At 43.3% G+C, this 25665-nt stretch overlaps 2 protein-coding genes across 7 annotated transcripts; both read right to left on the bottom strand.

Annotated features, from left to right (window-relative positions):
* Positions 1-1776: 1776 nt before the first annotated feature.
* On the bottom strand, positions 1777-12361 carry LOC121302367 (zinc finger protein 768-like). Of its 4 annotated transcripts, none has more exons than XM_041232295.1 (3): positions 12230-12361; positions 7540-8468; positions 1777-5674 (listed from the first exon to the last, which is right to left on the bottom strand). In XM_041232295.1, exon 3 carries the CDS (start codon positions 5408-5410, stop codon positions 3866-3868), a length of 1545 nt encoding a protein of 514 aa, XP_041088229.1. In that variant the 5' UTR covers positions 5411-5674; positions 7540-8468; positions 12230-12361; the 3' UTR covers positions 1777-3865. The 4 variants fall into 4 exon arrangements, 3 of the variants coding, with proteins under 3 accessions (XP_041088229.1, XP_041088230.1, XP_041088231.1); XM_041232296.1 differs by lacking the exon at positions 12230-12361 and adding an exon at positions 8891-9028; XR_005947699.1 differs by lacking the exon at positions 1777-5674 and adding an exon at positions 7032-7379.
* Positions 12362-13712: 1351 nt separating this feature from the next.
* LOC121302471 (zinc finger and SCAN domain-containing protein 2-like) lies at positions 13713-22802 on the bottom strand. Of its 3 annotated transcripts, XR_005947706.1 has the most exons (3): positions 22746-22802; positions 18308-20085; positions 13713-14434 (listed from the first exon to the last, which is right to left on the bottom strand). XR_005947706.1 is itself a non-coding variant. In XM_041232474.1 (2 exons), exon 2 carries the CDS (start codon positions 19949-19951, stop codon positions 18488-18490), a length of 1464 nt encoding a protein of 487 aa, XP_041088408.1. In that variant the 5' UTR covers positions 19952-20085; positions 22746-22802; the 3' UTR covers positions 17689-18487. The 3 variants fall into 3 exon arrangements, 2 of the variants coding, with proteins under 2 accessions (XP_041088408.1, XP_041088409.1); XM_041232474.1 differs by lacking the exon at positions 13713-14434 and having other exon boundaries at positions 17689-20085; XM_041232475.1 differs by lacking the exon at positions 13713-14434 and having other exon boundaries at positions 17689-20085; positions 22730-22782.
* Between the last annotated feature and the right edge of the window lie 2863 nt (positions 22803-25665).

Here is a 25665-nt window from a genome sequence, read left to right on the forward strand (position 1 = left end):
CATGAATTCTGGGTGATTTAGAGACCTCTGCTGGACAAAACTGTCAACTGCATGCACAAGAAAAAGGATCTTAAAATGTCAGGCTCATTTCACTCTTTTTGTGTTGATTGTTATTTTATTTCCTATAATGTTTCTCTAGGGAATGCTATTATGATTCATCTGCCATAGCACTGTCAATAGCACAGCATGGGACTGATTCACCTGCCATAGCACTGTCAATAGCATAGCATGGGACTGATTCACCTGCCATAGCACTGTCAATAGCACAGCATGGGACTGATTCACCTGCCATAGCACTGTCAATAGCACAGCATGGGACTGATTCACCTGCCATAGCACTGTCAATAGCACAGCATGGGACTGATTCACCTGCCATAGCACTGTCAATAGCACAGCATGGGACTGATTCACCTGCTATAGCACTGTCAATAGCACAGCATGGGACTGATTCACCTGCCATAGCACTGTCAATAGCACAGCATGGGACTGATTCACCTGCTATAGCACTGTCAATAGCACAGCATGGGACTGATTCACCTGCCATAGCACTGTCAATAGCACAGCATGGGACTGATTCACCTGCCATAGCACTGTCAATAGCACAGCATGGGACTGATTCACCTGCCATAGCACTGTCAATAGCACAGCATGGGACTGATTCACCTGCCATAGCACTGTCAATAGCATAGCATGGGACTGATTCACCTGCTATAGCACTGTCAATAGCACAGCATGGGACTGATTCACCTGCCATAGCACTGTCAATAACACAGCATGGGACTGATTCACCTGCTATAGCACTGTCAATAGCACAGCATGGGACTGATTCACCTGCCATAGCACTGTCAATAGAGTGTACACCATGGGACTGATTCACCTGCCATAGCACTGTCAATAGCACAGCATGGGACTGATTCACCTGCCATAGCACTGTCAATAGCACAGCATGGGACTGATTCACCTGCCATAGCACTGTCAATAGCACAGCATGGGACTGATTCACCTGCTATAGCACTGTCAATAGCACAGCATGGGACTGATTCACCTGCTATAGCACTGTCAATAGCACAGCATGGGACTGATTCACCTGCTATAGCACTGTCAATAGCACAGCATGGGACTGATTCACCTGCTATAGCACTGTCAATAGCACAGCATGGGACTGATTCACCTGCTATAGCACTGTCAATAGCACAGCGTGGGACTGATTCACCTGCCATAGCACTGTCAATAGAGTGTACACCATGGGACTGATTCACCTGCCATAGCACTGTCAATAGCACAGCATGGGACTGATTCACCTGCCATAGCACTGTCAATAGCACAGCATGGGACTGTTTCACCTGCCATAGCACTGTCAATAGAGTGTACACCATGAGACTGATTCATCTGCCACAGCACTGTCAATAGTGTACACCATGGGACTGATTCATCTGCCATAGCACTGTCAATAGCACAGCATGGGACTGATTCACCTGCCATAGCACTGTCAATAACACAGCATGGGACTGATTCACCTGCTATAGCACTGTCAATAGCACAGCATGGGACTGATTCACCTGCCATAGCACTGTCAATAGAGTGTACACCATGGGACTGATTCACCTGCCATAGCAATGTCAATAATACAGCATGGGACTGATTCACCTGCCATAACACTGTCAATAGGGGGTAAGGCCATCATAAATAAATAAAGCACAACAGAGATTCAATGTTAGTCAACCATTTTATTTGTATTATTGTTATTATTATCATTATTATTATTGAGTAAAATCCTTTTATTATATTTTAATGAACGACTCTACAAAATGTTTAAAAAAATGTCTATAAAAAACAAGTTAGTGTAAAAGTCTCTTCACCAGGGTTTCCTGCAATTATTTAGAGTCTGTGTTGCTTTGGCTGTGAGTTCAGGAGCTGCTCTTCAGTTCTAGCTACAATGCCATAGTTATTGTGTTATGAATCGGTACAGCCTTGGCTAGGACTACAGCTCCCAGCACGCCTCTGCACCCGGGGCAACGGCGAGAGATGCTGGGAGCTGTAGTTCTTTAACTGCAATGCGCTGGGCTGGGCTGCATTACATTGTTTTGCTCACTCTGTATTGCTTTGACTGTGAGTTCAGGAACTGCTCTTCAGTTCTTCAGCTCCTGAACTCACAGTCAAAGCAACACAGACGTATTAAATGTATATATATAATTCAAATTATAACCACTTAGATTGCAAACATCGTAAAAAGCTAAAAACAAATTTAAAACGTGGTTCACAAGATATAACGTTCAGTAGCTCAGCTAATCAGGGCGGTCAATATATGGCCTTCATTTCTCCCGCTGCCTGCTCCAGCCAGTGACATGACAGGAGGGATTTTACAAACATCCAGGCTCCTTCCTTTAATCACGCAATCGGCAATCATAAGAATACTTCCAGAACAACACTGTTGATACGGGTTACTATACTAAATGAAAACGATCCCCCTGGCCAGCCACTCCCATCCCATGATGCAGGGCTGCTATCTGTCCCAAGGGTTTAAAGCAAAGGACGGGTGGGAGAGCATTCAGTCACAGGGCACCTGAACTCTGGAGTGCTCTACCATGCACAGTGAGAGACGCACCTACACCTGCAGTTTCTAAAAATAAACTGAAAACATGCTTTTAAAACAGGGCTTTTATATCTTTATAATGTTTCTTTTTTATATAGTTTTATTCCTATTCGGTTTGAGTTCCTCATCTGTTGCTTTTATTTGCTATAATGTTTTTATTTTTAAATTTAGTCTCCAATTTTTAACCCTGGTTTTCTCCCCAATTTACTGTGCCCAATTATTATCTGTATCCTCGACACAGATCTGGAGGCTCCACTGCAGAATCACAGGAGCCTTATCAACCACAGGGGGGTGCTGCTGCACGGTTTCTTTTGCTGTTTTTATTGGTTATATTGTTTCTATTGTACTAAATGTCCTTCCGAATGTCCTTCTCTTGTTAAAAGCGTCTTGGGATGGCTTGTCATGGAAGGTGCTTTATAAACAAAATGAGATTTGAAAATGAGAGTAAGTAAGCCACTCACAGTGGGGTTACAACAGACCAGTAAACCGAGCCTCGCATTGAACGGGAAGGTGCAGCGGTCAGAGGCCGTTATTTTGTGTTGATTTAATGTGAAAACAGTGATGAGGATAAAATCGCTCTATTCAAATAAGAAGCACTCTTAAAAAAAAAAAAAAAAAAAAAAACATTGCGTAGTTTTAAAACTATTTTTAATCCAAGCGTGTCAGTAGTGAGTCCCGGCCCTAGCTGAGAGAACAACTCACTTCCAAACGGCTTACAAAATCGACGCAGGAGTTAACTGTCATTGACTGGGACTCCCTTGATAATCTTGCTTGATTCCATTTGACAAAGAACATAGAGGAATGACCAATAAAACGACAGAGTAAAATGACAATGCACGGCTTGATACACTGAACTTCACAAATTTACAGTAACATTCTTGAATGTTGGGTGTTTGGGTGGATCTTGTGATATTATAGACTCTTCATCCAGAACTTCAAACACTGAATCAGAAACTGTGCACAAGAAGAAACAAAGAAAGTCAAGCAGCAGACAAACATTTTTAAAGCCTTCATCACCCAGAACTTCACTCAATCAAAAACTAAAAACCAGAAGAAACTACGAAAGTCAAGCTGACAAACATCAGGGCAATGTGTGTGTGTGTGTGTGAGAAGATATTAGTTTCTTTGTATTTTCCATCTTGTGCTCTAAAAAAATCATTAGCCGAACCGTTTGTCTGCAAACTTGGCTTTCTTTCTTAGTTTCTCCTAGTTTCGATTTTCTGATTGAGTGAAGTAAAGGTGTCCCCTCCTTTCTCTCTCTCCTCTCCTCTCTCAGTCCGTCACGGCGTACTCTTCCCCTCCTCCTCCTCCCCCATGCACCCTGCTCAGGTGTCGGGCGTGGTGGCTAGCCTCTCTGAAAGTCCTCCTCCAGAAGGGGCAGGGGTAGCGCGGGCTGCCTTCCCGCGTGGTGCTGTGCGTGCGCCGGTGCTTGGCGAAATTCGAGGAGCTGTTGAACCTCTTGAAGCAGACGCGGCACTGGAAGGGCTTCTCGCCGGTGTGGATCCGGCGGTGCGTGGCGAGGGCCGAGGCCTGCGTGAACGCCTTGCAGCACACAGGGCAGGAAAAGGGCCGCTCGCCCGTGTGCACACGCAGGTGCTCCTTCAGATCTGTGGCTCTGCGGAAACGCTTCTCGCACGCAAAGCAGAAGTACGGGCGCTCGGGGGCTGCGAGGGCGGGAGAGGGAGAGGGGAGCGTCGTTTGCGAGAAAGAGCGCGGATTTAAGGGACGCTGCTTGGAAGTTTTTCTTCCTTCCTTTTTCAAGATGCCCTCGTCCAGCGGTTCCCAGGCTGTGGAGTGGGTTTTCCAAATCACACCTGTCTTGCTCCTTGTCTTCCGTTCCTCTGGTAATCCCAAAGGATCAACAGAAGGGTGCTGAGATTTCATCTGGAAATCCCATAAGCTATGGCGTTCAGGATCTGGGATCGATTCCTCCCCCTCCTGGGTTTGCTCAGCATCATCCGTTGCCAGCTCATTCCCAGCTCCAATTCTCCCGTATCCAGCACGCAGATCCCTGAACCTGGCCAGGTATTCCAGTCCGTCCACCTCGATCAAGGTCGGGAATCCAGGCCGATTCTCGGAATCTCTGTTCTGGAAGCTGGAAATCTTCTCCTGCATGGAACAGCCAGCGGGCTCGGCCGGGACGAGCAGAGGGTTTTTGGAAGCATGGTTCTGGCAGTCAGATGACCCGCGGCTGGACTGCTCCTCTTGGGACTCCACTCTAGGGCTGGCTTTTTCCAGGGGAGTTCGGTTAGCTGGTGTCTGGATCAGCTTGATCAAAACTGGGTAAGATTTCAGAGTGAAGCCATTATGTTCCATTATGTCCCCTTCTATGTAGCACTCAGAAAGGTAACCAGCAGAGGAAGAAGACAACAGCAACGAATGTGTATTATTATTATAATTATTATTGCTAGGATTTTCTCCTAAATCAGGAGGGATTCTATGGAGCTGTTTCAGCAGGGTTGGGAACGATATAAGATTCGGTCCGCCTCCGTGTCCTGTGAAGTGCGACGGATTCCCAGCGGCACCAATCCCAGTTTTAGGAGTGGTCAGGAGATCCGAGATTTTTGTTTCTGTTCCCCTAAAAAGAGTCTCCGCTATGAATTCAGAAACTTTGCACTTTGAAATGGAACGTGACACATCCCCAGAATCTACTTCCAGTTCAGCTGCTGTAACTCCCTGGTTGCTGGCCAATGACATTCCCAAAGTTGGGAAAAAAAGAACCGAAACGCCATTGGAATCCTCCAGAGTTTGGTCTGGGAGTACGGCGAACAGGTCCGTGGTGTCCCCAGGTGTCCCACCGGGTTCAAGAATGGACATGTCTTTATAGATCACCGAGGCATTCGGGAAGTCCACTCGGTGTCCGATTAAACCTTTGACCTGCTCAATTTTTAAGACGGTCTTGAGAGGCTGGAGTCGACTGTGTGCCGTTGAAAAACCAGCAGTGTTCAGCTCCCCTCCGCTTTCTCGTCATTCTTCATTTGGAAGGCAGGGGTCGAGCGCCTTTGAATCTGCGCTCCCGATCCGGATCTCTGATTTCAGTCCTCTGAGTTCCACTGCTGGTCTGTGTTGAGAAACTATGAGCTGGGAGAGGGAGAGGGGAGAGGGGCGACGGGAGAGTGGGAAAGACTTTGTATTATTACATTGTAACAAAATAACATTTCCTGATGGTATGCATTTTTCTACAAGGTCCCAGCCAAACTTAGCAGTCGCTTATTGTAAATTACGAATCGCTCTAGTTCGAACCGCTCAGTGTAAAGGACACTGGGAAATGTATTAACTTGCATCCAGATTAGTGCCTCTGTAGTGTATTTTAGTGCTGTTTGGGGACTACAGATCCAACAATGCATTTTGAGTTGCTATAGTTCTCACACAAAAACTTGCACTTCCTTACAGACAAAAGTGGAGGATATTGAAAATGGTGAATAATGCAACAGATTTCAACATTCCCACTTGCAATGTATACTTTTTAAAAGTTTCAATAAAATGCACAATGCTTGTAAATGCATAATAATTTTCATTGTCCTGTAATTTCATTTCAGTGTTACTGTAACATCAATAAAAACTGACAGTATGCATTTGGCTAAAAATTTCTGGTCCCTTGAAATTCGTATTAACAAGAACGGACCATACTGGGTTTTTATTTTGTGCTCCGGTCTGCAGCAAACGGAAGTTTAAAATAGGGAAGATTCATCACTGCCATTTCCTAGACAGGTCTCAACGTGCAGTTTTGAAAGAAACACATTTATAGTTAAAGAAAGCCTATCTTGTCACGTGATATCTGCTACTACCCTGAGTTATAGCAAGTTCTTCCATGCCTCACTCACAGGAAATCTGTTACACCCGCACTTCCTAGGTCACCTCAGTAGAGTCACCAGCTGCCGGCTGTCAGTCAATAGGGGGTGCAGATATCCGACTCCCAGTCCTCCCAGTAACAGACAACCCCAGGACCAGTACGCCCCCAGGGCTGAACCCTTGCCCTAGTAGCCTGGGATCTGAACTTTCTGGAATCTCAGTATCGCCACTGGTCTGGTAATGGCACGAGTCACGTCTCGATCCTGCTCCAGTCTCCCCCTGGCCTGCTTCCTGCTTCTCCATGCCTAGGTCCTCACACCTCATGTCATTCTCTGAGCAGAGTCTCCCAGAAGAACCGAATTCCTCTTCCTTTTTGTTATCCCATAACCCCATTCCCGGTCCAATTCCCTGCCCTTCGAATCTGTCCCAACTTTAAGTCTCAGGCTTGTGTAAACCATTAAGACTTTGATAACTGCTTATGAAGTATTTCTGCATAGCCCAAATAACAGTCACATCTGGTGTGCTGTTTTCCTCTCTGCTCTCTCCTCCAGCCCCTCTCCCTCCCCCTCTCCCTGCTCGCCCCTCTCCTCAAGCCCCTCTCCCTGCTCACCCCTCTCCCTCCCCCTCCTCTCCTCCAGCCCCTCTCTCTGCTCGCCCCTCTCTCCTACAGCCTCTCCGCCCCCATCCCTTGCCCTCTCGTGGACCTGTCTGTGCTTGGCAAAGTTGGAAGCTCTTTGCACAGTGCTGGCAGTGGTAGGGCCTCTCTCCAGTGTGGAGTCTCTTGTGGGTGGCGAGGGAGGAGGGCTGGGTGAAGCCCTTGGCACAGTAAGGGCAGAGGTAGGGTCTCTCACAGGTGTGCATGTTGTAGTGGTCGGGCAGGTTCGAGGCGCACTGGAAGGAGCTGTTTTTATTGCTGTTGCTGCGTGCTGCCACGCTGGCCCGTGGTTGCCTGCCATGCTGGGCTTGCTCGTGGTAGAGCAGCTCTAAGGCGTGTCTGAAGAGTAAGCCACATGTGCCACACATCAGCAGGAAGAAGGAGAGCCGGGAGAGGGAGTTGGGGAGCGTGCCAGCTTCCTATTCCTGCTTTCCTCCTCCCAACCCCCCCGCCGCTGCTGCTGTCAGTAAAAACATGATTCCCAATCCCAACAACTCACCTGGAATTGTGTAGAGTGCAGGGGACTGTACTGTACTCTGAGTTTATATACTACACTGGACTGGACTGGACTGGACTGGACTGCACTACACGTTTCTATTGTACAGAGATGAGCTGAATACTATACTGTACTCCTAGTTTATATAGTATAGCGATGAGCTGAATAATACTGTACTGGTACCTGTAGTACAGCTAAGCTCAATACTACAGTAAACTATAAAATAACATAATGTATTGTAGTATAATCCAGGTTTCCATAGTATAGAGACTCGTACTACACTCATACTCTTTAGTATAGAACTCTATACTATACTTTATTCTTGGTATACTATACTGGACTGTAATGTAATGTTGAGTTGCTGTAGTATAGAGAGGAGCTGAACACTATACTGGACTATTGGTATAGCGATGAACTCAATACTAATGTACTGTGGTATACTCAAGAGATTCTTCAGTATAGGGTTGAACTCGGCACTATACTCGTGGTATCTATGGTGCAGGGATGAATTCAGTACAATACTGTGCTGTACTATACTCCAAGGAATTTTAGCCACGGAGATGAGCTTAATACTCTGGGTATCTATGATATAAGGATGAACTTAAGTTTCTAAAGTATAACGATTAACTTAATACTAAACTTTACTCAAGTTTCTGTAGTACAGGAATAAAAGTTATACTACAGTATCCTGTACTACACCGTACTCTTGTAATGAGTGTATCTATTGTGCAGGGATTAACTCACAAGTATTCTGTACTACAATGTACTCTTGTTGTCTATGGTGTTTGACTAATACTATACTCTATATTGCAAGTTGCACTCAATACTACAGTATACTCTAATTTACTATGCTGTAGTATTTTATATAGTGCAGGAATTAACTTTTACACTATAGGAAAAGCTGTTGGTGCCCCATTCCTCTCTCTTTTAACCTAGAAATGAAGAAAGAAAGACATGTTATTGTATTCAACAGATGTTAGCATGCAATGCTGCTAATAATAATAATAATTCATGTGCTATTATGATGTTTGTTTGTTGTTATTCCGTGTGTTTCTCAGGGTTTAGTGGCTGCCTCTGATCATGTTCAGAGTGCGTTTCATTCTCTTGCACTCTCTGCTGTGTCAGGGGGTGTGTTGGGGGGGGGGGGGGGGGTTTGTTCTACAAAGAGTGGAAGAGAATGAAATGGACTCAACTTGATCAGAATCAGCAACCCAGCATTTAGAAACAACACAGTCACAGACAAAAGTATTGGCACCTTACTCTTAATATAAGATTGTTCAAGAAAAATGTGTTAAACACAAGCATTTAGTGAACATTAGCCACTAATTAATAAGACAAAGACCAAAATACACACTTTCTGGTAGTTCAATAGGAGGCTGTGTGGTCCAGTGCTTAAAGATACGGGTTTGTAACCAGTAGTCCCCTGTTCAAATCCCAGCTCAGCCACTGACTCTCTGTATGAGACCCTGAGCAAGTCGCTGAACCTCCTTGTGCTGCGTCTTTGGGGTGAGAGGTTGTTGTAAGTGACTCTGCAGCTGATGCATGGTTCACACACCCTAGTCTCATATCTTGTAAAGCGCTTTGTGATGGTGGTCCACTATGAAAGGCGCTATATAAAAATAAAGATTATTGTTATTATTTAACAGTCTTTATAATATTTAAGCAATTTAAAATATGTGTTCATGACAAAAGTATTGGTATGATAATTTTTAACCAATATGTTGGTGAAAGCTGCGTCCAGTCTGTCTTGCGTATTTCCTTCAGCTCAGACAGACTGGATAATCAATGCTTGGCTGCAGCTTTCTTCAGATCAGTGCAAAGCATTTCTATTGGACTGAGATCTGACGATTGCGAAGGCCATTCCAGAACTTCTATCTTTATTTTGTTCAAGAACTCCAGAGTTGACTCAGTCGTATGCTTTGGGTCGTTGTCGTGTTGGAAGATAAACTGGCAAGCAGCCTGCTGGCAGACGGGCTATGAGAGCGCTGCTTGATCTACTAATAAATAAAAAGGCTGGTCTAAAACACTCCACAGAACAAGAAGGCATGGTGGCCAAAACAAGCACTAAGCAAACACTGACCAAACCTAAACAAAACATTGTGCCGGAGTCAAGCAGCACGAGTGGCAATCGTTATCTCTGTTTCAGTTTCCCATTAACTCAGACTTGTTCTCCCTGAACACACTAACCCCGTGTGCGTGAAACACTCTTTCATACAGCTGTGCCAACTCTCGACTTCTAATCAATCTTTCAACTGATCCTCAGCACAGGCTGCACGTGAACTAATTGTGCACTCCCCGTGCCCAAATACAAATACACATTTGAAATCACCTGTACTACACAGACCCACATTCCATGCACCACTACACACATATAACATACAAAACACCAAATACACACAGCGGCGGGGCAACCCGACAGTGTGCTTATATATTTTTATAACTGTTTGCTAAACTACCAGAAATTGTATATTTTGGTCTTTGTCGTATTAATTAGTGGCTAATGTAAATGCTTGCGTTTAACAGGCTTTTCCAGTTATATTAAGGGTAGGGTGCCAGTACTTTTGTCTGTGACCATAAGTCATTAAATCTAAACAACAAACAGACAAAAACACAAAATTAATAAAGGTAATCTGTTTATATCGATCCTGTTGTGGTTTAAATGTTTCGAATGCTTGTCACCGACATTGTGAGTGAGATCTACACTCTGAGCAAAGTGTAGCTGCTGCTAATAGGCGCCAATGCGGACGTGACTTATTTATTATTATTATTATTATTATTATTATTATTATTATTCAAAAAGAACCCTGCCAGTCACTTACCAGCCCCCCTGGTTTCATTCAATGTGACAGTGCAACCTTTCAACTCTGCCAGCCCTGCCTACTCTACATTACTATAGACCGGTGGGAGCCTTTCTCCTGACCTGGCTGGTATCAGCGATCCTAGCTGCAGAGACGCACTTTGAAAGGTCGCCGCGATCTACTGGGCATATTTATAGGCAACATGCCATAAAACAGGAACAAATGTTCACTGCGCTTTATCGGGTAACAACCCTTCTCCTTTCTAGTTTACAGCTCACTCCGTATACAAGCCATCCTCAACCAATAAACTTTAGACGGTCCAGGCATTCCCCTTCGGCATTCCCCTTCGTGTCACTACACTCCATAGCCCAACAGGAAGCTGTTTTTCAGTTATTATTTAACTTCTCCAAATAATGACTCCTCTCTGGATCCTGGTCCACTTCTGACACGGAACACGATTTCAATATATTTTATGCATGCCCACACAAAGTGGGGTGTAGCCCCCTCAATTTGTTGGGAAGCATTGTAAAGCACCGAGAGGTCTGGTAAAGCATAGGGAAGCATTGTAAAGCACAGAGAGGTCTGATAAAGCATAGGGAAGCATTGTAAAGCACAGAGAGGTCTGGTAAAGCATAGGGAAGCATTGTAAAGCACAGAGAGGTCTGGTAAAGCATAGGGAAGCATTGTAAAGCACAGACAGGTCTGATAAAGCACAGTGAAGCATTGTAAAGCACAGGGAGGGCTGGTGAAGCATAGGGAAGCATTGTAAAGCACAGAGAGGTCTGATAAAGCATAGGGAAGCATTGTAAAGCACAGAGAGGTCTGGTAAAGCATAGGGAAGCATTGCAAAGCACAGAGAGGTATGGTAAAGCATAGGGAAGCATTGCAAAGCACAGAGAGGTCTGATAAAGCATAGGGAAGCATTGTAAAGCACAGAGAGGTCTGGTAAAGCATAGGGAAGCATTGTAAAGCACAGACAGGTCTGATAAAGCACAGTGAAGCATTGTAAAGCACAGGGAGGGCTGGTGAAGCATTAAAAAGCACAGAGAGGTGTGGTAAAGCACAGGGAAGCATTGTAAAGCACAGAGAGGTCTGGTAAAGCACATGGAAGCATTGTAAAGTACAGAGAGGTGTGGTAAAGCATAGGGAAGCATTGTAGAGCACAGAGTTCTGGTAAAGCATAGGGAAGCATTGTAAAACACAGATGGGTCTGGTAAAACATATCAAAAAACAAACCATGGTAAACTAATGCATAGTACAACCATGGGAAAAGCAGGGTGGGAAAGTTTAGCAAGCAAATTTACTGTAGTTTTCTAAGGGAAAATACAGTATGCAGGGATTCAAATAAGAGGTATTCGGTACAATATTGTGACATTTTGCAATGTGATACTTTCTAATGTGATATTTTGCAATGTGATACTTTCTATTGTGATATTTTGCAATGTAATACTTTCTATTGTGATATTTTGTAACGTGATACTTTACAGCGATATATTTTGTAACGTGATACTTTATAGCGATATATTTTGTAACAACTGAAAGTCGCCCTGGATAAGCACGTCTACTAAGAAATAAATAACAATGATTCGTTTTTTAATTTAATTTCCACTTTCCTGCTTGTAATTTTTTGCAACACTTTTTGCACTTCGTAGTCTAATTGCAGTTAACAGCAACACACTCTTCGCAGAAAAACAGTCTGTTTGAAAGCACAAGCAAACACATTCTGCTAGACACAGACGGGCAGAGAGACAGAAAGACAGATCGAGAGAAACACTTGAGCTTTTAAAAACAGACACTGATAGCGCAAGTACCCTATTCAGATGGACCGATAACTACTTAAAGAGGCTGAATTTGTATCCTTAGTCATTTCTGTTGTTTGTTGTAACGGTACACACCTTTCACGAACGCTTCCGGTTCGGTTCAGTTTGGCTCGGTGCCGGTTCGGCTGGGTGTACATTCCCATCCCGATTTTGGACAGGCTTTGTCTGACACAATCTCCGACATGTTTTGTTAGGACCACCTTAAAGGCGCAGGCATGATAGGGGTTGGGCTAATTCAGTGTCGGCAGACACTTTATTGAATCCGCGTGTGGGGGTGTATGGGTGTGTGTTATGGGGGGGGGGGGGGGGGGGGGGGGCTGGGGGGGGGGGGGGGGGCTTACGATATTGTTTGAATGTAAGGAAACCGAGTTCGTGCAGATATTAAAATGGTAGTTGCTCGCCGAGACGAGGCCATCGGTTTTACCGGCGGTCAAAGCAATATTTTCTAGTGACGACAATAGTATTAAAGGATAAATCATAATAATAATAATAATAATAATAATAATAATAATAGGTTATCCATTTTAAACATATATCTATATAGATTTTTATATATATATATATATATATATATATATATATATATATATATATATATAATATATACTATATATTAATATATATATTATTCGAGTCATCAATTACTTCCAGTATTGTCACAGGCTAAATCAACAAAAATATAACACTGAGCTTCTGATTAAGTGAAGTTCTGGATGATGAAGGAATTAAAAACGTTTGTCTGCTTGACTTTCTTTCTTCTAGTTGTAAGTTTCTGATTGGGTGAAGTTCTGGATGATGAAGGCATTACAATTTCAAATTGAAGTAGAAGCACAGAAACAATGAATCAGTGATAACACCAGTGATAATTTTTACCAGTAATTTTTAAAGATGGTCAGCGCTCCTTTAAAGAAAGGGACCCGTGATCATGTTAATAAAGCTAATAAGAGGTGAGAGAATGGATTTTAAAGATGGTCAGCGCTCCTTTAAAGAAAGGGACCAGTGATCATGTTAATAAAGCTAATAAGAGGTGAGAGAATGGATTTTAAAGATGGTCAGTGCTCCTCTAAAGGGAGGGGCCAGTGATCATGTTAATAAAGCTAATAAGAGGTGAGAGAATGGATTTTAAAGATGGTCAGCGCTCCTGTAAAGGGAGGGGTCAGTGATCCTGTTAATAAAGCTAATAAGAGGTGAGAGAATGGATTTTAAAGATGGTCAGCGCTCCTGTAAAGGGAGGGGCCAGTGATCCTGTTAATAAAGCTAATAAGAGGTGAGAGAATGGATTTTAAAGATGGTCAGTGCTCCTCTAAAGGGAGGGGCCAGTGATCATGTTAATAAAGCTAATAAGAGGTGAGAGAATGGATTTTAAAGATGGTCAGCACTCCTGTAAAGGGAGGGGCCAGTGATCATGTTAATAAAGCTAATAAGAGGTGAGAGAATGGATTTTAAAGATGGTCAGCACTCCTCTAAAGGGAGGGGCCAGTGATCATGTTAATAAAGCTAATAAGAGGCGAGAGAATGGATTTTAAAGATGGTCAGAGGGGACAGTGATAATGTTAATAAAGCTAATAAGAGGTGAGAGAATGGATTTATAAACCTTGGTTAGCAGTGTAGTGTTTTAAATGATGGATTTTCTGAACAGCACACTTTTAAAATTCATATCTACTCAAGTACAATTGCATCCGAGTTCGTTTTAATGTAGTCATGATTTGTTACAGGATATCATTTTTAAAACATGACAGTGGCACCATTTTATTAATTTTCTATATTTGTCCATCTTTAGAGTTTGGTATCAGCACTCCAGTGAGTCTTTTGTTCTTTCACTCTTTCGTATTTGTATAACAAACAGCCTGGCCACTTTGTTAGGACCCATCCCTGCTATCGGGTCACCGTTTGATCTGGACGGGGCCTCGACTCCACAAGGTGTTGGAAGGGGTCTCTGTTGATCCACTCCCTCATTAATACTGAGCGCAGAGAGGCAGGCAGGGGGTCGTGATGACGAGTCCTTCAGATGGTCGGGTCAGATCAGTGCGGTGGCTGTGGAAGATACCCGAAGTCTCTCTGTCACGCTCCTCAAACCGTTAATCCCGGCACGGCGGACAGGGGCGTTATCGTCTTGAAAGTTGGGGTTCGGCGTTGTTGGGGGTCTGCAGCGATGCTTAGTGTTCGTTCAGCCCAGCAGAATAATCGAGGGAGCCGGGGTACAGCAGAACCAGAACATCCAAACCCAATCCGGGAGCCAGGCAGGCAGGTCCTAACACAGAGGCCAGGCCAGGGTGTGTGCTGTTTTAGCAGAACAAACAAAAATATACTTGAATAAAATGTTCTCAAAAGTCTTATAAAAGTCAGTCTTCAGTTTCTTCCTGTTAGCAGTCCCCCAACCCACCCCCCGACAGCTTGACTGCGACCCCTCCTCGGAGGGAGGGAGGGTAACGATTCTGTACAGTACAGTGGAGAGTCAATCCTTCGAACGATTCTGTACAGTACAGTGGACAGTCAATTCTCCGAACGATTCTGTACAGTACAGTATTTAGATTGCACGGGTCTGTACAGTAATCCAGGGGTGTTTGCTACACATGTGCTGCAAAGTTAGATATTGTTTTAGTAAACAGATGTTTGATTAGCCAATCAATGTGAGCATCTGAACTGCTATTGCTTGCAATTATTTTGGATAACTGACACTCCGCTGAACTGAACTGTACTTAAAGCTGCAATGGGTATGCTATGAGTTCAGGAGCTGTTACCAGAGCCATGCAACACAGCAGGTAGATCTCTATATAAGAGAGAGCCCATGCCACCCAGTGATCTGCCACTCTGGGTTCTCTCTTGTTCTGCTGGCAATGCTCTAGATGTGCACTCACGTACAGACACTATGGCTGATCCAGCCTGTGTTACACATATTTACAGCTGGCAAGTGGATGGTCAGCCCTCCTTTAAAGGGAGCCGCAGTGCTAATGCTGATAAAGCTAACAATCTAGTAAGAGAATGGATTTTGAAACCCTGGTTAGTGCTCTTCTCAAAACATGATTTAAGATCGCTGTGATTATGTTTTTGTGGAGAATCAATCACTGGAAACTGTCTGACTGCTAATCAGGGCTTTTTTTAAAATCCAAAAATGAAACTTTTATGTCTACAGAATTCGAGCTGACAATATGCCCCTGTATTGTAGTGTTGTGTGTCTCCCTCTAATCGCGTCCAGAATGTGTTTCATTCCCTTGCACGACAGACCCTCCCTCTCCTCTCTCCCTGTACCTCAGTTTTACATCAGCTAATCTGTGGTGTGTCAGGTGTCTCTATGTTTCTGAGTGTCGGGTGTGTCTCCCTCTGATCGTGTTGAGACACTTTGAAACATATCAGAAGCAAGGCTTATCTTTTTCATGGTTACCATTGCTGTGTAATACTTAGTTCCTTCTGAAATTACCCATTTCTGAAAAACAAATACGTTTCCCTTGACGCTCTCCCTGTTACACTGCATTGAGGAACCTGGCAGCCGGATAAGATTGCTTCCTGTACATGACTGAATGTGCCCTGCATAGAGCTGCACGATTCCTTTAAAGATGTCTTCAACGAAAAAGACACCAGCTGCATCAAAGAAATATCTCTGCTAAAGATCACTCTGTCCGGTACAGGGGCGGCGCCACACTTGGGCCTGAGGGGCCTGGGCCCATCCAGTTATGGAGCGATTGACAACATTTCATGCCAAACTCTATCAGACTGTAATCCTCTGTGGCAAGTCTAGCGCATCCTCGTGGTTCAAAAAATATATCCGCCCCACCCACCCCAGTGCCGCTGTCATGGTTATGAAAAAAAGATCAGTGATTGGACGGCTGAGATAAGAGATCTTGCGTCTTCAATAGTATAGTATTGAAATTAAGCGCGTCGGCAGCAAACATACAGGAACTTTTCTTTCATTGCAAAGCACGCAAGCAACCAGCTTGTGCAGCTGCTGTTTAGTTATTTATACTGTATAAATGGGTAATTGTATGTACAAAATAATGTGATATCTTGTAACAATTGTAAGTCGCTCTGGATAAGGGTGTCTGCTAAGAAATATAATAATACAGAACGTTTAGCCAACTTTGCAGTAAACTGGAGCTATATTTGTGTCTTACGCATTACCTATGTCCCGACACATTGTGTAAAAAGAAAACGAACCGACGATCAACAAATGCGCCAGTAATCTAAGTAATTCATTTAATTTTCTCAATTTGAATTCAGCTGACTGGTGCAGCTGAGGTGTATGTTATGCTCAACTCATGCCTCTATTCCTGTTTTATTTTTGTTCCCATATAACTTTTCTGAAGCTGAAAGGGAAGTATTGACCTTCTTTTAGTCACTGTATGAGAGCTTTTTAAATTGAAGCTCGCTTTGGGAAGTCGAATGCACCTTTGAGAGCTTCTGTCAGAAACTCAATCACTTTCTTTGTGTGGTAGTGACTTGCAGCTCGCCAAGGTTACAGAATTTGTGCTGCCATGCCTGTTGGTGGTAAATCGGATGTCCGACTGTCAAAATGTTTTGGTAGCGTGTGTGTTCTTTGAGAATATGGTGCTATTTCTGACAGTATAGAGTGTCCTCAGTAAGCAGGTTGGTAATTACATCATTACGTTTACATCATTAATCATAAACTGCCCATACATGAAAAGTAGGGGGCCCAGCCAGGAATTGAATCCTGCCGCCGCCACTGGTCCAGTCCAAGTATGAAACATTTCATGTGTCTGTTGTTATATTAACATTTATTTATGTTTTTATTCACTGATGGTGAACACAGAACGTCTTTAAAAGCTGGACATAAACGGAATATTCCACAATTTAGCATTTGCTGTTTTTCAGGTAAGCATTTAAGTAATTAGGAACATCTGCCGTTAACTCCAGAGAAATTTATGAATTTGGAATGTGACAATGCGATTTTTTTGGCTTTAAAAAGTATCTTGAAATACCTATTTTCAGACATTTTTTTTTTTACCGTGAAAAAAATACACCCTAATTATAGCCGTTAAATCCATTTAAAAAACTGATATTAACGTCCTTAAGACCCGCCTGTTCTCTCTTGCTCGCCGTGCTCTTTAAACCTGATCTCTGCTATTAGCTGCTGTGTTTCTGCTACTATTTCATGTATTATGCTGCTATCCTTTATTCTGTTCTTTCCACTGTATTTAATGCACTATTTCATGTATTCTGCTCTTTCCACTGTATTTAATGCACTATTTCATGTATTATGCTGCTATCATGTATTCTGCTCTTTCCACTGTATTTAATGCACTATTTCATGTATTCTGCTCTTTCCACTGTATTTAATGCACTATTTCATGTATTATGCTGCTATCCTGTATTCTGCTCTTTCCACTGTATTTAATGCACTATTTCATGTATTATGCTGCTATCCTGTATTCTGCTCTTTCCACTGTATTTAATGCACTATTTCATGTATTATGCTGCTATCATGTATTCTGCACTTACCACTGTATTTAATGTATTATGCATTGTTTTTACTTTATATCATGTATGATGCATTTCTCTGTATTTGTAGTATTGTTACTGCATCTTGTAAAGTGCTTTGTGATGGTGCTCCCCTATGAAAGGCGCTATATAGAATAGATTGATTGATTGATAATCTGTTTATACAGAACTTGTAGCTTTCAAGTCCTATCTCTATGTGATGAGTCCTGTTGTGGTTTAAATGTTTCGAATGCTTGTCACTGACACTGTGAGTGTGAGATCTACACTCTGAGCAAAGTGTAGCTGCTGCTAATAGGTTTCAATGGGGAGGTATAATATCTGCTGCTTACTTTCTGCAGCTCTTTCCTGTAGCCCTGCTCTTGAATCCTGGCTACAGAGCAGCCTGACTAACATCTAACACTGGGGTCTATGAGGAGGAAAGTGCAAACCCAATCATCATATTATACTGCAGCCACCTAAACTGTCACTGCGTCAAGAACTACAGCTCCCAGCATCCTTCACTCTTACTGCTGATGCTGAGGCAAAGCTGTACTTTTTATCCTGTCTTTACAGCTCCCATCACCCTTCAATGTAACTGCTAGTGCTGAGGCATGCTGGGAGCTGAGGTTTTTATTCTGATTCAGTTTCAATCAGCATTTCTAGTGTATGTGTACCCAAATACCTTCATACTGCAGCTACCTGAACTGCCACAATACAAACCTTGGGTCAACTGGACACACTAACTGATAGAAGACACACGATCGACTGGACATATTAATCGATATAAGAGACAGGGTCAGCGCTACAACTTATTACAAATCCATCAACGAAGGGGGCATGCTGTCGTCAAATCAACAGAGAGAAACATTTTAAAACTTTAAAAGCCAACTCCTTGCTCTCTCAAGAGCCCATCTCCCCCTCTTCACCCCCTTCCTCCCCCAGCCCAGAGCTGGAGTACCAGTCCTTATTGTCCGCTGCCCCGGCCCCCTGCGTGTACAGCCCCTCGCGGGCGTGCTTGCGCTTGGTGTGCCTGCGCAGTGTGTTGCGCTCTGCGAATCTCATCCTGCAGCCCTCGCACTGGTACGGCTTCTCTCCGGTGTGGACCCGCTGGTGCCGCAGCAGCTCCCCCGCCTCGCGGAACCGCTTCCCGCAGAGCGCGCAGGCGAAGTTGCGCTGGCCCGTGTGGATGTGTTTGTGCCGCTCCAGGTGGCTCGACCGTTTGAAGCGCTTCCCGCACTGCGCGCAGGCGTGGGGCTTGCTCTCCGAGTGTGTGATGCTGTGCCGCTCCAGGTCGGACAGATAGAAGAAGGCTCGGAAGCAGACCTCGCAGTAGAGCACGCGTCTGGGGGGGATCTGAGGCTCTGGGCTCAGGGTCCTGCCCGTCGCTGTCTGAGAGATGGGAGCCGGTTCCTGTTTCACCGGTGGGGTCGAAGGTTCGGTTATCAGGGTCTTGGGGAGTTTGGGGGCTCTGCTGGTGCCGCCGTCCGTTGGGATTCCCGAGCCGTCCCGCTTGACGGTGGATTTCCCACGGATCAGCGGCGTTCTGGCAGCGTGCTTAGTTAGTTTCGTGGAATTCGAGGAGTGGTCTGGCACTTCAGAATCAGAGACGCGCTCTCCCGCCAGCGTGACTGTGTACGGGATGCCTTTGTCATCAATCAGGAGCAGACCCCCGCCCCCTCCCGGACCCCTCACTCCTGATTCACAGGAAGCGTCCGAGTCAGAGGAGGGGTTCCTCCCAGCCTGCCCCTCTCCTCCTCCCTCCTCCTCCCTCTCGTTCTTAATGCAACCCGCCACCCCACCTTTACCACCCAGACCCTCCGAGATTTCAACCTCCTGGTCTTCAGTTTTGAGCCAGCGTGCAATACACAGGCTCTGGTTATCCCTTTCCACTCCTACATCTTTCCTCTCAGCTTTGTAAAGTTTCACGATTCTTAAGCCGTTGCTGCTATTTGCGCAGCTAACAGATGAGTTGTTTAAAATCAGGGAGTCGATTCTCTTGCTCCGAGCCTGCAGTACCTCCTCCTGCACAGCAGGAGGCGCCGTGCTGATGCCTTCACGCTTTTCCAGAGTCAGTCTGAGGCACAGGGGGCCCCTTGTTGGGGCTGCCTGGGGTGCAGAGGGGTGTGCAGTGCTGCACAGAGGGGAGCGGGGCCTCCCCAGTTTTGGGCTCCTTTTCTTCGTGGAAAGGTCGATGGGCTGACTGTCGGGATTGCTGAACTCGCTGAAGTCTGATTCCGTGGCGGCATTCCGGTCACAGCATTCTGAGAAGTAGAATTCCATGGAGCTCCCAGGAATCCTTTGTTTAGTTCGGGTTCCCAGGTCACTGCGAGTGTTTTTTGCGCTGGCAGAGCTGTTGATGTCCATTTTGAGAAAGGATCTCTCTCTTCTCTTCTCTTCTCTTCTCTCCTCTCCTCTCTCTTATTCCCGCTTTCTTTCTGTGCCCCCTCCCAGCCTTCCTCCTCTCCTCTCCCCGGGCACGTAGCGTTGAAGAAACAAACCTGAGAAAAAAAAAGTGATATTAATATTACAATTCAGACCAATTGCAGGGATTAAACAGGGACAGGAATAAAGACACCAATTGCAGAGCAGTTTGAGCCATTCCTGGTTTTACTGTGAGATTAATAAAACACAACTGAGTTAAACCTGCACCAGGAGTCTGAGTCCCATCCATGTTAAAATCATCATAGCTAATAATGCAGTTCAATACATTTTCATACATTCGTTATACAGATTTGAAAGAAACACGCTATAGGGAACATGTAGCTTATTGATCCCAGAATCTCATCAAGCAGCTTCTTGAAGGATCCCAGGGTGTCGGCTTCAACTACATTACTGGGGAGTTGGTTCCAGACCCTCACCGTTCTCTGTGTAAAGAAGTGCCTCCTATTTTCTGTTCTGAATGCCCCTTTGTCTAATCTCCATTTGTGACCCCCGGTCCTTGTTTTTTTTTCAGGTCCTTTGGGTTGACATTATCAATACTTCTTAGAATTCTGAATGCTTGAATCAGATGTAACCCAGAGACACTGAGGGCTTCCTTCAACTTAAAGTAATACCAGATAGCTTCTTTTAAAATGGAAATATATGAGAGCTGTAAGTACGCTATGAAAACTGCACACGAGAGACCTTTGTAACTAATGTAAGCGCAGGACCAGTCCTTATAGCTGTCATTTCTTTTCATTTTTAACACCCTGAAAACTTTTTACACTTATAACTTTAAAGTCTGTTTCAGAGATCTTGTCAAAATGTCTGCTCTAGTGCACTGATAGTGTCAGGATTATTGCCCACATTGTCAAACAGGTAACACGGCAATAACGATCCATGATGTGGTACAGAACTGAAGAGCCAGAACGCTTGTTATGTTTTGGGGTTTTTTTAAATCGCTCTTCCTGCGGTGATTTACAGGCCAGATCCCAGTGTGGTAGTTCTCGGTGACACAAGAGGACAAAGTACGGACTTTTAATCACTGCCTGTTTTTTAAAGGGCACTGTCCTGAATCACTGCCTGTTACAGGCCAGATCTCAAACCTCAAGAGGGCACTGTGGACTGAATCACTGCCTGTTCAGTGTGGAGACAATCACAGCAGGGCACTGTGGGCTGAATCACTGCCTGTTCACAGTGTGGAGATATACAGTTATACATTTAGAAGAGGAGACATTACAGCTTTTTTAAATACATTGCAATAAATATAAGAGACAGACCAGAACTGTTTGACACATTAAGGTAAGGAGGCATTCACAACATCACCTACTACGGAATATTAACACATAATGTATCACACAGTGCAACAGGTAAGCTAATTAGAGAAATGGATCAATATAACAGATTCTGATTGGGACAAACTAATTACATCCTAAGTATAGTAATAAAAGTAACCAGTGGATGGAATGAACGAGCCTGGCTTTATAGCCTTTGAAACTAATCCCAAGAGAAGAGGTGGGGGTTGTGGGGAGGGGAGAGAGCGAGACGAGGGTTGTGGGGAGGGGACAGAGGGAGAGAGAGAGAAGTGAGAGAGAGAGAGAGAGAGAGAGAGAGAGGTGAGAGAGAGAGAGAGATCATAGAGTGTGGGGGTTGGGGGGAGGGTGAAGGGAGGGGAGCGGACTCCCCTGTCTCACAGGGACGCCCTTCCCCGAGAGAAGAGAAAGAGGAGAGAGAGAGAGAGAGAGAGAGAGAGAGAGAGGAGAGAGGGACCTCTCTCCACCCCTGTGCTCCCCTCTCCTGGGGGGTGTGGGGGGAGGAGTTTATTTGCCCATCCTCATCACAACACGAGTATCAGAAAAATAAATTAGTTAAAAAAAAGATAAGCCAACCAATAAACCTAATTTAAAAAAAAAATGACTGTAAATCAAACGCATTTTGAAAGTGTTATTTTGTGTGTGTTTTAAACACTCATTCAAAATAGACAATTGAACCATTTGCATAAAAGGGTAAAAAATATATAAGAGTTAGTCAACCGCCCGTCTAACAGGTATTGTATTATTAATACAAAACAGCTCCGGCAAAGCAATTCAAAAACACAATATAAATATGTGAAAACTGTACTCGATGAAAACCACTGAAAACAAAACAACCGCATCTCACCTGCAGACTGCAATGTGCAATTAATGAAATGCCCAGTGTGTTATCAGAAAATAAACTAATTAAGCGTCAACGTTTACAATTACAAACGGCACGTCTGCGTCGTAACAGTTTAATGCGTCTTTTTCTAAATTAATTAAAAGAAAACCCCTGCGTAGAAGGCTGCCGGCACTCTGACGCAAACAACCGAGCCCCGTTGTTTTAAACACAAAAAAAAGCATTTTCAAGCAAAACATTTTAGGAATGAATGAACTTTTAACAATTCGTAGAAGTTTTAAACCCTTGCTAATTCCAGCGAAAACGGGCTTTTATGTATAGAAAAATGCAAAAAAAAAAAAAAAAAAAAAAAAAAAAAAAAACCTCGGTCGGCGCTGTTAATAACACAATGGAGTCGGACCCAAGCCTGTGTAACACGCTGACAGACATAACGAGACTCGGGTCCGAATAAACAGCGGCTCACGAAACCCGGGCTCTTTCAAATCAGCGCACCGGCCGAGTCCAGCAGATATTGCATTCCCAGCCGGGCCGCTGATAGCACGGTTTAAACATTTTACAAATGAAACCCACCACTCTGTGCTGTTACCTTATCACGGGTCTGGCCCGCTTCCGGAAGCCACTTAATCAAAAAAAAAAAAAAAAAAAAAAAAAACAAAACACAACAGACGTCCTGCGTCCTTTCCTGGAGGGCTGGGCAGCGGCGTGTTGCGCTATCTGCTGTCCGATTGAGACCCAACGCTCTGAATTTTGGATCTTGTCGTCACATTAAAGTTGTGTGTGCTTTAATCGTCCTGTTTGACTCGACTCTAGTTTCCAATCAGCTTAAATGTTATTTTTCTTTTCATTTTCTGTATAATATTTTAAGGCTTTTCCTAAGTTGGGGTCATGAACTTACACAGAAAACAACCTTTTTGAGATGTTTATTTTATTTTTTTTAGAACAGGTCATGTGTACAAATAAGATGTTTCGGGTCACTGTGACCCGTGGCGTTTATATGTGTAGATTTATGTGCAGGAAAAAAGCAAACTTCTTTAATTTGTTATTTTATTATTATTATATTTGTATTATTATTTCTGGAAATGGCTGCACCTGTCTGGAGATATTTATAAACCAAACACAAATATATATATATATATATATATATATATATATATATATATATATATATATATATATATATATATATATATATATATATATATCTACAAGGCAGAGCCTCATTTTCTCTGTCAGTATTGCAACAGCATCTCACTGGTAAAGACACTCCAAAATGAGGAGCTCCCAGGCTGGCAGTCAAAGAAGTTTTATCACAGCTCCTGGACTAAAAGAGCAGACAAGAGTCAAACCTTTACAAATAAAAACAGTTAATCAAGTTAAGGCTGTTTAAAATAAGTTTGAAACTGCATCAGGTCAATATGACCAAAAACATAACAGATGTATCTAGATTCTAAACATAATAGGAGGGTTAACCTTGGCCAGTCTCAACACTCAGTCTTGGGTGAATATAGACTGACCTTGAGGGGAGTCATTCATTATTTCAACTTTTGCAGTGTGAAAAACTTTGTAAAAGAAACCAATCTGCACTTCATTTTAACAAGTATTCAACCAGTTTGATGGGTTCATTTCTCCTAAAGCAGATTGTTACCAGACAACAGCCAGACACAAATCTTCAAAATAATGACAATGTTATGGTGCTGAGGGGGAACTTCACCTAGGATAAAAGTTGTTTGCAGCTGTAGTGGGGCTGGTTTCTCAAAATTTTTAATCTGGATAACAGTGATTTCCTTGGATTTGTTTTCTGCTATTTTCTGTTCCAGATTTCTTTTATCTGGATCCTTTTGATCAGAAAATGTCTCTGCTGGATTACTCCTATCCACATTACAAATAATTACGAAATTCGTTTCGTTTTTAAAGGAATCTCAATCGCAAAATATAGGATTACAAAATCCTGATCACTTGATCCAGATTACGAAATTGTACATGTGTTCAGTACAAGGTCACTAAACTTTTGACTGTGTAAGATTTTAAAGCTAATTTTACCTTCTCTTTGTCATAAAAGGCAGATCACCAAATAGCTCTCCATCTCTGTAGTCTCACACACCAGCAAAAAGCCCTGTCTGTCTTGAGAAACAGGATAAGATCTGGCGCCTTCATAGCTGAAAAGACCCTTTTGCTTCTATCTCATAGACAAGATAACAAACTGGTTTATTTTATGGTATAGAGAGTGGTTGTTAGCTTGGGCCAGGTGCTCTTGATTATGTAGGGGGCTGGTTTTGTACTGTATTTAAACCACTGTATTTCTGTATTAAATCTCTCTCTCTCTCTCTCTCTCTCTCTCTCTCTCTCTCTCTCTCTCTCTCTCTCTCTCTCGTCCTGCAGGGTTAAACCTGCAGTGTTGTATTGTTTTGTTTTGAAGTATATGGTTACGTTCTGTACTGTGTATCACTGGGTTTCCTTTTGTGTCAGAATTAAACTGTTTTTGTTGAAAAACACATAAAGAGGACTGGAATTATTATTCTGGAGAAATAAAAAAGAAGCTATTAAATCTTACAACTGGCAAATAATGATAACACTATACCCTTTCGCATTGGCATAATGATAATTGTAGATTCAGATGATCGAATTTATTGTGCCAAATATGATAGCTTAGAACCATTGTTTAATCATTTTTCTCTGGACATGCATGCAATATATTTTGTTGCTTCTGTAATAATAAGTGATCCTTTCTCCAGTGCTGTATTGTAGTACTGTACCACTAATGCAGACCATGCACCATGCAATGATAATGGTGATAATAACCTGATAAAAACATTCTGTAACGAGGCTCGACAAAACGCGGGTCAAATGGCTGTGGGTGCAATACTGTAGAAGTCCATTAGATGCCACCAAAAGCTGTTTCATAACAGAATCCAGCCTAACACCTTTATAAACTGTGTAAAGAACCACAGTCCTATCATCCCATCAGTGTGCTGTTTAGCATATTGAGACGGGTCAATATTAAGACGCCATTAAAAACGATGCAAAGTAGGAACCTTAACATGATCAGAATTGCACAAGCAGGGAGAACAAGACACTAGACAAGCTCTGTAGAGATCCCTCCTGTGCTAGAGAAGGAGAAGCAACTTCCAGAGGAAAAATCACACTTGTGGATGAATTCTCATCCCATAGAGCTGCTGCATCCCATAGAGCCTTGATGCTAAAACACTAACGTCATTTTTCTTACTAATTTCATTTTTAAAGCACAAAAAAAAACCCAAAATTGACATTTTTCGATTCATTATTTATTTACATAAATACACTTACAAATACAAAAAGCCACAATTATAATTTTTCACATTTTAAAGCTTGCTAGCACTCCTTTAAAGGGAGGGACCAGTGGTACTCTTAATAAAGCTAGTAAGAGGTAAGAGAAAAGATTTTAAATAAGTGTGTGTCTCTCAGTGTGTGTATCTCTCAGTGTATCTGTGTATCTCAGTGTGTGTATCTCTCAGTGTATCTGTGTATCT

Source organism: Polyodon spathula, chromosome 29, assembly GCF_017654505.1.
Source record: "Polyodon spathula isolate WHYD16114869_AA chromosome 29, ASM1765450v1, whole genome shotgun sequence".
Classification (NCBI taxonomy): Eukaryota; Metazoa; Chordata; class Actinopteri; order Acipenseriformes; family Polyodontidae; genus Polyodon; species Polyodon spathula.